The 13,439-nt window shown below is 46.7% G+C and overlaps 1 protein-coding gene across 1 annotated transcript; it reads left to right on the top strand.

The window, feature by feature from the left end:
• Positions 1 to 291: 291 nt before the first annotated feature.
• Positions 292 to 13,412, top strand: LOC103769452 (von Willebrand factor A domain-containing protein 2-like; the record flags this gene model as incomplete). Its single annotated transcript, XM_008936649.1, has 8 exons — positions 292 to 366; positions 2,331 to 2,464; positions 4,119 to 4,228; positions 9,152 to 9,346; positions 9,726 to 9,856; positions 10,555 to 10,687; positions 12,394 to 12,449; positions 13,305 to 13,412. Coding segments are annotated over 8 exons (942 nt in total), but the record flags the coding sequence as incomplete, so codon positions are not given.
• Positions 13,413 to 13,439: the final 27 nt, after the last annotated feature.

Below are 13,439 nucleotides of genomic sequence, written 5' to 3'. Positions count from 1 at the left end.
TTGGCCTAGCTCTGTTTCCCATTGCATCCCTGCATGTGCAGAGCAGGGGGATTGTCCTCCCCTGTGCTGGAGTCATGTCCTTGGCATTTTTCATGCTCGTTGTGTCCCTGTTGGGGGAGTTTTCTCCCATAGATACACTGCTGTGCTGTGTCACCAAATTATTTTTTGTGAGTGTAAGATCTACACAATAAAACAGCTTTTTTGGCTGCTGTAGATGAAAGCCTGCATGTAATTATTTTTTTAAAAGATGGTTTCTAGTGTGGATGTGTGATTGTGTGTTTGATCCCACAGTTTTTCTGGCCTTGAGTATACAAGAAATCCATGCTGACCAGGAGATGATTGACAAGATCTCAACTGTTGGCCAGTGTAAGTTTGTTTTCTGAAATAAGTCATGTACTCTCTGAATTCCTTCTTGGTTTTTTCTCTGTTTTGGGTTTTCTAAAAATTATTTTTGTTTATTGGACTCTGGTCCTTGAAGTCTCCAGCAGTGCTCTGGCAAGCACAGGGTTGTGGCTGCTTCTACCCTAGCCTGGCTTTTCCCCCTTGGTGGTATTGGCTCCTCTGGGACCTACTCTGTCTTTCCCAAATTGACCATTTGCCAGCTAGCTGGTGTTTCTCTCAGTTCCTTCAGAGCCTGTTTCAAGCAATCCTGATTTAAGGAGCTGTGTTTAGTTACAGACTTGGTTCCTGATCAGACCTCTCATGTGGAGGACTTGTTTCAGGCTGCTGAGCCAGCAGCAGCCGTGATGCAGTGGGTAGGGAGGGCTGGGTTCTGGCTGGCCAGCAGGCCTTGTTCCCCTACAGCTCCCTTGATGTACATGCAATTGGTTGTACAGACCATATCATGCATTCTCCTACATTGTTTTCTGTTGTGTCGGATCATTTACACATTTTCCTATGCCAGGCATGCCCTCCAGCCCCATCCCATAGCACCATGTGTTCAGCCCAGACTTTCCATCCTGATGTGCTGTATGTGGGTGTTTCTCACTGATGCACATCACCAGGAGCCCTTTGATGGGCTGCAGGTGTCCTGCTTATGGGTCTCCCTAAGAGAGCTGAGTTGCTGCTGCTGGCTGGCTGCAATATGGAGATCCCTACTCCTCGTGCCACTGAACTCACAGATGGTTTGGGTTGGAAGGGACAGTAAATATCTTCTAGTTCCAAGCCCCTTGCTGTGGGCAGGAAGCTCCAGAGCAACCTGAAGACCATGTGTCTGTGCCGATCCCATGGGATGGGGGCACAGCAGTGTTCTCTGTGCATGCTTAGGCAGGTGGCCGTGGTCAGTGACTCCGGGTGAGCATCTTCATGTTCAGATCTGCTGTGAGGGCAGGGCTGACAAGCCAGGACAGTGCTGGCAGGGAGGTCATGCTCCTGCTCATCCCCAGCACAGTGCTCCAGGGCAAGGCTGGTTGTTCTGTTAGAAAACCCAGCGACCCAGAAGAGAATGCTTTACAACCTTCAGTCCCTCATTGTCTGGTATTAGAAAACCTTAATTACAAATACAGGTTTTTGCTAGCAAAACTGATTTGGAAAAAAGGTCGTGGTGATAAAACAAGGATAATTAAATGGAGATAGAGGAAGGGCAGGAGTCTAAAGGGCTCTTGGGAGGTTGGTATGCTTGCTGCCTGTATTGAGCTTCTGGACTTGGTTTCCCTTGAAGTTAGTTCTGGTAAATGTTGCACAAGTGACTTTTAAAATTTCTGTGTAAATGAAAATGGCTCTTCAGAGTCTGCAGACTACCTTGTTGTTGTCAGTGAAATCACAGGTTTCCACTGCAGTGTAAGCACCTCAGGAACTTGTACTTGGGAGCAGTCGTGTTCCTGCAGGCAGGGCTGATACAAGGACACACCTCTGAAGATGGAATAAGAGGCAGAGTTTTGTGAAAAGTGTTTCTGTCAGTGCCTCAGAGCTGTTCAGAGAGTTTGCATTTTAAAAAGTAAGAGTGTGTCTTGCAAATCACGCTGCAGATGAAACCCCTCTGGCTCTGTGGTACTCTGTGTGCTGGGCAGTTGCCTCCTGGATTCACATCTGTGACTTCAGCTGGGAGAGGCTGCAGGTCCTGCCAGGCACAGCCACGTCCTCACCAGGAGAGCAGCTCCCTGTGCTTCATGATACTGCTATGTTGGCTCACTGGGGTTGCTGCTCCCATGGTTCCACTGAGCTCCTGAAGTCCACAGGCTGGGGACCTCCATCTGTGGTTGAAGCCACATTGGCTTCCCTGATCTGTCCTTGGCAAGTCCGTTTCTGTGGGCTTTTTGCTCTTAGCTGGCTGCTTCTTGAGAGTGAGGCTGATGAAGTGGAGTTTCACAGCGTGTATCTTTTTCTCCTAGTGATGCAGTGCTCTGCTTCATTAGATGTCCTTTTCCTCTTGGATGGCTCCTACAGCATTGGCAAAGGAAGCTTTGAAAGGTCTAAGCACTTTGCAGGCAAGCTCTGTGATGCCTTGGACATCCATCCAGACAGGGTGAGTGTCAGGAATGTCTCATTTTAGTTTCAAGCATCTTGGCAGTGTGTGGAAAGGCAGTAATAACGTGCTGAGTGATACTGCAGAGTTCAGCCTAGCAGCTACCTCGGTGTCAGACTGTTCAGAAAGATTCAGTGAAGTTTTGTGAAGCAGTGGAGTTGGAGGACACGTCTTGATTCTTCACAGATTTTTAAGCAGTTCTATCTGATCTTGAGAAATGACATTGTCTTTCATGTTAAAGAGTATGATTTGGGTTTTATGAACTGATTTTTATCTTGATTTGGATGCTCATAGATTAGAATGGTTGGACCTTTTTGTTGTTTTTCCCTTGAAAGTTGCAGAATTAGTCTCTGGGAAGTTTAATCACCTTTCTGTACTGAGGTCAATGCTACAGTCTGCTTGCTCTGCTTCTAGAATGTCTCTATTCCAAAATAAGCCAAAAGGGCAGAAGGAAGAGAGCCACCAGAGGCATTTCACCAAACTGAGGTGTTTGGGGATCTGCATGACGCCATAGGTCTCCAAGATACCTGCCTGCTAGTGGTGCAGTGCAGTTGATGCTGGTGCTCAGCAGAGAGAATAGCCCAGGACTGTGTGGCTGGAGGCCAAGCAGCTGGTGACTTGGTCCTTTCCAAATGAATGTCAGGTCTTTGGGAAAGTTGTGGAAGGGGATACAAGGTCTCTGCATAGCAGGAAAGGGAACCTGAGATGGGTCGGAGAGTGGATCTGGGCCACTGCTGCAGCTCTGAGGACCCCTGGTCCATGTCTGATTCCCCAGAGAGGTCTGGGAGCAAAGGAAGAGAGGCAGGTCTTGTTGTTTGCTCCTGGTTCCACAAAAGGGATGCTTAGACTTGGACCTAAAAACCTCCTTCAGGTCAACTATTACCATTGCTCCAGGTCCTGAAAAGGAAAGCTGCTGCTCTGTCCCTGTTGCAGGGTCCTGAGGCAAAAGAATTCAGACATCTAATAATTGCAGATTTGGTGGGTTGTTGTTTTTTTCTTTTTTCTTTTTTCTATTTTTTTTTTTTTTTAAATCCTATCCTTCCCCTAGTCTTTCTCTTAATCCTCACATAGACTGGGCTGAAAATCAGTCACCTTTTCACTGTCAAAGTTGTCACATTCCATAAAGCTTCTTGTAAGGCTTCAGTGAAATATTCTGGATGTATTGCCCAATATAGACAATTTACTCCATTTGCATTTTCAGGCATTTTCAGCTATAGAAAATGGTTTTAGAAGAGGTAGTGGAAAAATAATTGGTTTCTGTTTCCTACTGTGCTCAGTGCCAGAGGGAGCTGCTTTTAGTAATGGAAATATTCCCTGAATAGTGTGTAAATGGCTTGGTATAAAAGGTGTTATTTATAAACTCCCTGTCCTTGATGCTTTTAGCTGGTCTGAATGGATAAGTATAGATCTTGAGCTGCCTGTAGCTGCAGCAGAGGCTCCCGTTGTTTGCAGATGAACTGTTTTGCCTTGTTCATAGTCTGTATAGGTAATGCTGCCATTTGGGATCTTTTTGGAAGGTCATTTAGAGTGCCAATGGCTCCACATGGAAACCAGAATTAGTCTTGATACAGTTTAGTCTTCCTAAATCTGTAAATTGATCAAAAGAGTAAAACTCTCACAGACATCTTACATTATCTTTAACCTTTTCTTTCAGGTCCGTGTGGGAATTATACAGTTTAGCTCATCTCCCCACCTCGAATTTCCACTGGATTTGTATCTAACCAAACAAGAAGTGAAAGAGAGAATCAAGAGTATTGTGTTCAGGTCAGCATATTTTATAGCTATTCTCTTTTTCTGGGCTATGGGTGATCTCTGGACTGAAGGGTTTTGAGGTGCAGACATCTCTGCTTCTTCTGTGCATACACTAACGTGATGCCCAAGGGAGAGAGATGGATGAACACTGTCTGTGGTCCATAATCCACAGTCTGCTAGAAGCACGCAACCTGGTCTGTCTTTGCCAGTGAAAGTTGATAGGGGAGAAAGTGTTCAGTGTCCCACTATAATGTGGTAAATATGGGAGTGTTTTCCATGGCCCACTGGCAGGTTTTTGTGGCTGTTTGTGCCAGATGACTGAGGAAAAGCAAGTGTGGCATTCCTCTGTGGCTGAGCAGAGCCAGGACCGTGTGCGACTTCATTCTTTAGTGGTTACAGTTTCCTTTGGGCTACGAGGCAGTGATGAAGTGTTGGTCCCGAGACAGCTGCGGACGTGTGTCTGCTGAATTCAAGAGGATCAAGTTCTCAGACAGAAACCTTTTTTCTTCCTGAATGTTAAAACTTGGATGTCTTCCCACAACCTCAGGAAGTGGAGCCAGAAGCCCAAAGAAGCACTGTCCACAGAGCCTCTCAAAATCCACACTTTTCATCTCTGAGAAATACATTTGGATCTACAAAGGATCTGACAACCACCCCAAAATAACATTTTTTTTGATGACAGGTCAGGTACTGCTGTGGCCTGCGGGTGTCTGCTCTTTCTTTAGCTGGTCTGTGTTAGGGCTAAAGGTTAGCTCAACCTTTCTCCTGGATGTCTGCTGTCTGCTGCTCTCAGCATGATGTACACGTTGCAAGCAAATGTGATCACTTTTTGACTTTTGCAAGCAAGATCAATTGGCTGGGTTTTGTTGTACTGCTTCTGGGAAATTTATCTAATCAAGAAAACCTCTCATGTAATGTTACAGGAAAAACCTACCAGAAAACAAGATACACTCCTCTTCTTTGGCGGTTGCTTCTAAGTCTGTGAGAGCAGAGAAAGTGAAGCAGCATTTGGTGTCTGGCACTGAAATTCCTTGATGACAACGCATGGATGCTGACAGATCAAACAGAAATAATGATCTTGTGCTCAGCCATTTCATCTCGTTTAAATGAAAAGCTGACATTTCAAAGTACATGAAATAGTTATGGATGGATTCCAGTTGGCTTCTGAAAAAAAAACTGTGTTTGACGTTTCAGTTGAGAGGCTCCTTGATGTGCTTCTGATGAGCCTTTGGCCAGTGAGGCATTTCCCAGCTTTGGCCTCTGTGCTTTGGGCACGGAGTTTGGGAGCACTTGAAAGGAGGCAGCACCAGACTGCAGTGAAGCTTTGGAGATTTATTTGGAGACTGCTGGTCTCCCTCTCTCTGAATCCTGTCCAAATAGCTTTTGAATTCATCTCAGAAGCTGAATTTTGTATGACTTTCTTTCATACAGGGCAGGGGCTGGTTACAGGAAAGGAACCTTCTCAGTGCAGTTCCTGAGAAAAGGCAGCAGGTAGAATCCACATTTCCTTTGGCTTCGGGAAATCCCTATTGGAGTAGTGCCTCAAACACACATCTGCTGAGTCAAAACCCAGCAAACCTCCAAATGCAAATCAATAAGAGATGGAATTTAATGAGCTTTGGTGCTGAGACACTTTATTAACTTTTTCTAATCCTCAGGGCTCACATGGGCACAGCTTACTGAGTTCATCAAGATTGAGTCATCAAGCTGATAATGCACAATATATTTCCCCTCATGAACAGCCCTTCCCACTGAAGCATCTGACAGCTATTGACATCTTGTCAGGAAAAGGAAGATTTGGACATGCTATGAACACAATGGTCATTGAGTATGCTTTGAAATGATGAAGTACAAACAAGAAAGTCTCTGAAGAAAGAAGTTAAAAGCAATAGGGCCTGTCAGGTCTTGAGTTAAGGTATTTTCAGTGAAAATCAGAGGGTAAGAAAGAAAAGAATAAACTTGGGCATGATCAAATACTTTTTTTAGAACAAGCAAATCAGGTGCTAAAGCAAAGGATGGGTGTTTAGAAAGCAGATGGGCTGTGTTTGTGTCAACACAGCCAAAGGAGAACATGATGCCTCCAAGAAAGACAAGCACTTATCGTTTGGCTCCCCGTGCTTGCTCTGGGTGGAAATAAAAGCAGCCCTAAAAGGCAATCACAGGAAGTGTTTTATAGCATAGCTCCTTGGACAGACTTAGAAGATAGTTGGAAATGTCTTCTCTGATATGGTGGCTTAATTATCCACAGGTCTGGAGCACGTTCCCTGTGAGCTGGGCTCTCTCTGGTGTCAAATGTGCAGTTGGGGACAGCACATTACAGGCCTCTTGTGTTGTGCAGATGGAGAACTGAAGACTAAGGAAGAGAGAAACTCATGTTCATCCAGGATTTATCCCTTTGAGATAAACAAATGTGTAGTCTTCCAAAAACAAAAAAAAAGAGATAACGTGTTGTAGGCAGGGTTCACAGCTGCAGTGTAGGTTGCCCTCAGTTTTTACAGGGGAAGAAAGGCTTTTGCCCATGTGTTGTGTTGTAGCAAGGTTTTTAGCCTGGCAGTGACTGGGTGAGGAATGTAGGTGGTTGAGGAACGTAGGTAAAGCTTGAGTTGGTTGCAGCAGGGGCTGGGTGCCTGTGTAGCCTGAGTCTTGGAGTGTGTTAGGTAGACAGGGAATTGGGGCAGTTGGGGCTGATTTCACTCAGCACCGTAGGAGCCATCTGCACAGCCTACCAAACCTCACCCTGCAAGAGAGAGGTGAGACCACATCCAGTCTGCCATCACCAAAGACATCCTAGTGCTGTGCAGGCACTGGCCACAGCACAGCCTGCCTGCAGTGAGCATCTCTTCTCATGGGTGCACTTCTGGTTCCAGAGGGACCTCTCTTTGCCCTCCTGGGGCTCTGTGCTGATGAGCAGCAAACCTCTCAGACAGCTCCAGTATCTCTACAGGCTCAGCAGGGCAACTGGGCTCTTCAGTTATGGAGGCATCCATCAGTCAGCAAATCTTATTCTTTAATAATCTCACAAGAAATAAGTCTCAGGATTTCTAAAGCGTCTTTGACAAGTTGTTCTCAGTCAAGCTGTAGCTTATTGTTTACAAGTACTGCATTCAGGATTGAGTTCATGCTCAGCTGCAAGGCTGGGTGCCTGCTGTTCCCTAACACTTAGCAGCAGCCCATTTTACCTGCTGGCTTATGCCACCGTGGGCACATGGCACTGCTGGAATGTTGCCCCATCTGGCACCTGGGTCCTGGTGTGGGTTTAGTACTTTGCTGCTGAGTACCAAAGTAATCAATTTCTCCCTTAGAAACATTCTTTTCTCCAGGGCAGAATTCAAGGCCTTCCAAAACAGGGAAGGAGCTGGTTCCTTGCAGCACCAGAAACTGTTTTTGTGGCACCAGGCAAGAGGGAGTAGATGGTTTTGTGGGGAAGGACCCAGGATCAGCACCCAAATCTACCTCCATCATCTTTGGTCCAAGATGACACTTAGTTTTCTTTCCTTAAGAGGTCAGCTTCTGCACCCTCCACCCTGCTCCCCAGGCTCACTTCTCTTAAAGACCATCCCCTCAGTCAGCTCCTTGGAGCAGATGGACATGTGCAGATTTTCAGACGGGATCAGGCGACACTTTCCCAAGTCTGGCCCTTCATCTGTTAATACTCTATTCATTCGTAAGCAAAGGGTGAATGGCAGGACTATCTTCATCCCACTCTGGGTCACGTGTATTGGAAGAAATTTTTCACAGGAGAGGCCCCGAGGCAAGCCTTGACTCCCAGGGGCTCCCAGGCCCTGCCAGGACTTCAGGACGTTACTGCAGTGCAGGCAGTATGAGGAGTTAGGGAGCTTTGGCACCTGAGCCACAAATAAGCTGACGTGGGTAACTTAGGCCACATTTTAAATGGCCTCGTGCCTCTTCCAGGTGATCCCATCTCCAGAACAAGAAGTGATGGGTACAGCCTGTGTGAACACCAGCGGCTGGTGCACCTTCTCTGCCATACCACTGCTGCTGGCCAGCAACCTAGCAGATGACAGTATTGCTTTAAACTGAATTCAGCATGGGTTTACACAATTCTGGCTGCCACCAGGTGGTTTTTCTTCGTGTTTTCTTTCCTCATGTAGAAAGTACTGGTGAAGCCCTGAAGAGAGCATGCCTTGAGTTCAGTCCTTCTGAGTTTCCAAGGATATATCAAGAAGCTTTCAGGATTTGTATTTGTGGGAAATTTACTATAGGATGCAAATGACTTTTCATAGAAAATCAAATTAACCTGCAGATGAGAGGGGGAGAAAAGGCAAGGACTGTCTGCACACTGCTGGACTGCAGGCTGCCAGCTGCCAGCTGGGAAACATCACTCCCTGCCTTAGCTCTTGGCCCAAGAACCAAGAGCAGAAGGTCTTGTGGAGGGGAAAGGATGATAAGTGACAAGAATTTATAGCACGTTTGTGCATCAAAAATAAGGAAACTATTTTGAGATGTTGGTCTTTCTTCATCTCTGCCCATCTCTGCTGTGCTTCTGATGAATACGAGGGGTTGTTGTAAAGCAGCTTTGTGACACAGCTCTTAAAGAAGTGACTGTAGCTTTCAGATGGAAACACAGAAGCAGTTGAGACGTTTGTCGAAGCTGGAAATGAAACTCAGATATCCTAGAGCTCTGGTTCCTGCTCCAATTGCAGAAACGCTCTGCTGTGTGTTAGAAGTCTTCTGGAGACCACTCCAGAGGGCTGGAGAGGAGGAGGGAGGTAAGGCAGTAGATGGGACCTGTGGATAGGAGGAAGACAAGAAGGCAGTATTAGACATCTCTGTGGATGTGTTGTGTGGCAACAGGCAGAAATATGCAAAATTCCCCATTACCAGAGGGTGGACATTTGAAAATCAAATGGTAAATTCAGTAGCCGCAGAGTTTGATTGCTGGTTTGTTTTTTTTTTTTCCTCCCTTCTTTCTAGAGGTGGGAGCACAGAGACAGGTCGGGCTCTGAAGTACATTCTGCGCAAGGGGTTCCCTGGTGGCAGGAACTCCAGTGTCCCTGAAGTCCTGATCATCATTTCGGATGGGAAGTCCCAGGGCAGTGCTGCAGTGCCTGCAGTGCAGGTGAAGCAGAGGCACGTCACCGTTTTTACAGTGGGCATCAAGTTTCCAAGGTAGGAAGCTTTCTACAGAGTGGGAAACAGAGGCCCAGCTGGCCAAATGGCAAGTCCATAGTGAGTGAGGGATGGCCTTGTGCTGGTTATGAGTTTTGGAAAGAGAAAAGGGGAATTTTCAGGGCAACACAGGCATGGAGGAAACATTAGTTGTGTAGCTGGTGTGGAAGGAGGACCAGAGTTGGTGAAGGAAGTTCTTCCACTGACTAGAGCTATGTTACTGCTTGAGACTAAACATGCCAGGACCTTGAAAACTGTTTGAAGGGTGTCATGGTTTGCATGATGAGAGCATCAGCTCTCCCTTTGCTGCACAGGGTGTGTTTTGACACTCAGTTCTTTGGGGATGACCAAGTGGTTAACCCCTGGCTTTGCTTGGCAGGTGGGAGGAGCTGCATGTGCTGGCTAGTGAGCCCACCGAGCAGCACGTCCTCTTTGCTGGGGATGCCAACGATGCTGCCAACGGCCTGTACAGCACCCTCACTGGCTCTGTCTGCAGCACCAGCACTCCAGGTAACCCCTGTCCTGGCTCCACCTTCCGACCTGTGCTTGGAGCTGGGACCACGTCACTGAGTGGGAAAGAGGAGGTGGTGTCAGAAAACATGCAGGGGAATTAGCAGATGTTGCACTTGGAGGTAACCTGCTTCTGGTGCCCAGACAGGATGGCAGGCTTGCCACCTACCTCTCCAAATACCTGCAAGCTACAGGATCCAATATCTTTCTGTGTCTTGGTTTGCCTCTGAAAAGAGGAATATTGGTCCTTGCTCATGTCATGAGGGATAGAAGGATAAACATGGTTGTGTTAAATCTTCTAGTGGACTTGATTTTGATAAGGGGAGGCCAGCAGGGGCTTGCAAGAGATAGAAAAGATAGAAATAGAGTGCTCCAGAGGTAGAGATCAAATACATGAATGGTGAAGGCACCAGAGGGGCTGAGAAGTTGTCACCGAACCCTGAACTCCGCAGTGCAACTTTTATAGCAAAGCAAATGAGGCTGGAGAGTGAGTGCTCCAGAAGGTGGGGTAGGCTGATGAGCTTGTCAACAGAAAATTTCTTTTTTGGGATGTCACGGAGACTCTTCGAAACACTGCCTGGTCTGCTGTTGGCAGGTAGATGAGGAAGACTAACCCACTTCAGAGTGGTGCTCCACTCCCACACAGACTTCTTATTTCCTGGCAACTGATCCTACTTTGTGTTTGTTCTTTGCTACAGGCTGCAAAGTTGAATCCCACCCTTGTGAACGCAGGACCCTGGAGACTGTGAAAGAACTGGCTGGGAATTATGTGTGTTGGAAAGGCTCAAAGCAGCCAAATGCAGTGCAGGCTTCTCTCTGCCCTTTCTACAGGTGAGCGGGACACTTGCATGTCTAAAAGTGAGTGTGGCTGAGAGAAAGTGAGAGGTGCAGTACTAAGGCTTTTATCTGACCATGACTCTTTGCTGGGATGGAGATCCCTCAGAATTCTGATGCGGATGTGGTCTTTAGGCCTATGAAGAGGCTCTCCATGCTCTGTCTGTTAGCTGATCTGAGAGCCAAAGGGTAAGAGGAGGAGATGAGACAAGAAGGTGATTAGCACAAGAATGCCATGCACATTATAAGTGGACCTGGCATTTGTTTCCTACCTGTTGAACCAAGATGCTTTGAAGTTGTTTAGAGTCTCTGTACCAACTCGGTGCTGCAGAGGGTTTCCAGGTCTGGCTCCCTGCATTCATTCTAGTTCAGTTTTCACCCACACGAGCTTCCTTCCTGGCAGAGAAGCCCCTTTTCCTTTGCTTGGCTGCCCTGGGGGGTTTGGGAAGGACTGCCCTATGGAGAGGTTCCAGTCATTGGCAGAAAATACCCCCCAGGCATAGTGCACCAGTCCCAAAACTGGGATGCACACAAAGAGCTGCATCATTGGGTTGATGGCAGTGAGCTGTGTGAGGGAGATATCCTCTTGCCTGGGGAGAAGAGACTGGAGCTGAAAACCCATAAAGCATGTCAGGTCCTTCCAATAATACTGTCACTGCAGTCAGTGCAGCAGGAAAAATGCTTTAAAAATGAGCTGTGAAGGGAAAGGCAGCTTTGTGCTTTCTTTGCTGATAAGAACAGTTGAGTGAAAGTGGTGTTGTGCAGAGATTGGTGGGGATTGTTTTTCCTTTGAAGAGGTGCTTCATGTGCTGGTTGAAACACCAGGCAGATGAATGTTTGAAAACCACCCCAAATCTGGGCTGTGCATTGATGGCCTGGTGCATAGATATATGGGGGGATCATTGTATGGCCAGTTTCAGATATCTCCTAATGGCTTTGAGTGTTTCCAGCTATTTGTACTTCAGAGCCAATGTGGGAGAGCAGAGCAGCTTGTGGCTTGCTTATGGCATCCCAGAAGTGGTGGGTTTAGCCACAGTGGCTGGGAGTTTCAGCAGCCCTAATGCAGAGCACTGGAAGATGAGTGTCATAGTGAAGCTGCAGCTCTGAGAGAAGTAAAAACCTGATTAACAGAGGTGAAAGTTTAAAGCAGAAACCATCTCATTGTCAGGAACCAATGTTGGCTTCCGCCTTATGTGTGGCAAATATGCTTCTACCCTAGGGTGTGGGTATTTTTATATCATCTGAGGGCAGGGAAGTGATGAAGGCAGTTGAAAAATCCCACTGGGAGACACAGCTGAGGATTCCTTCCCAGTCTAAATCTTGTTTATCCAGTAGTTACAGAATTAATATTGAATAAAAAAGTCTTTCTGATGTAAATTTTTTTTTTCATTCCAATTTAGAGCAAGAAGTTTAACATTTCTTCTGTAGCAACTAAAAAAACCCCCATCCTTTAGAGCTTTCAAAGTGCATCCATAATCTTTAAGTGTAAAATGTTAAAATGGAATTGGAAACCAAAAGAGCAGTTGTGATGGAATGATTTCTTTCTTTCGCCATCCACTCAGCATGGACATTCTTTTTTTTTGACATAGTTGTTTTGAAAATTTGTGTTTTCAAAGGACAATGCATTCTATTTAAAGTACAGTAAGGTCAATCTTGCAGATACGTTGTTAATTTAAATTCATTATAGTATATTTTTGTTTCAGATGGAAGAGAGTGCTGATAAAACACCCATCCAGATGCTTCCGAACTGTGTGTCCAGGTAGGACTTACCCTTTTTTATAATTTATAAAAAGGTAATAACTAAAGGTTAAAAAGATGAGGTTTTACTTTCACTTCTAAAAGTTGTGTTCTGAGTGGGAGATTGTGGTCTTCAGCAAGAAGCTGATAAAATGTCCAGGGGTTTTTTATGTCTCATTGGTATCTATGACCGGAGTTCTTTTGGATTAAGTCTCCCCATCAGATCTCCTTCCACTTGAAGAGCCATTTAATCCTCATCTGCTTGTATTCCTGGGGCAGAGGCTTACACAACTTGCCAGTGCTTGCAGGGAGTTGCTGCTTTCCAGCTAGGGGAGGGTGCAGTGAGATGCCTCCACTCATTGATTTGGTACCATGAACATCAGTTTAGCTAGGAACCTGACAACTGCTCATGGCCAGCCAGTTTTTTTGACTGTGGAAGTAGCTGTGGTCCTGGAGTTCTGCCCTTTACCCCATCCTTCTGTTGGTTCAGATGACAGTGGGTTTGTTTTCTTTGTCAGTACAGCATTGTCCAAGCAGCAGGCCAGACTCTGACCCCTTCACTGCTGGTGTAAATGTGGAAGGGCTGCATGACCTTTAGCAGTTGTGGTTTATGTGAAAGGAACTTAATTGGTGTTATTCCGAAGGAAATGAAGTGAGGTCCCAGTCTGGTTTGCTCTCTTCCCTGCTGCCTGTGGGAGAGCCATCCCAAAACGAGATTGCCGTGGAGGTGTGGGAGCACATGGACCCCGCGTTCTGCAGCAAGAGGGGCAGGGGTGTGACCCCGTTTCCAGCGACGGCGATGCTCTCGCTGGAGCAGGGTGGGAAGGGGCAGGCTCCCTGCTGACTCCCTGTCTTTCCCTTCCCTGGTCCCGTTTAGACCCCTGTGACTCCCAGCCGTGCCAGAACGGGGGCACGTGTGTCGCAGAGGGACTGGAGCAGTACCACTGCCTCTGCCCCCTGGGCTATGGAGGAGACGTCCGCTGCGGTAGGTGTGCGCCCCGCTCGCCCTCCT

This window comes from Merops nubicus, unplaced genomic scaffold, assembly GCF_000691845.1.
Source record: "Merops nubicus isolate BGI_N331 unplaced genomic scaffold, ASM69184v1 scaffold25023, whole genome shotgun sequence".
Lineage (NCBI taxonomy): Eukaryota > Metazoa > Chordata > Aves > Coraciiformes > Meropidae > Merops > Merops nubicus.
This window is presented reverse-complemented; position numbering and strand designations above follow the sequence as displayed.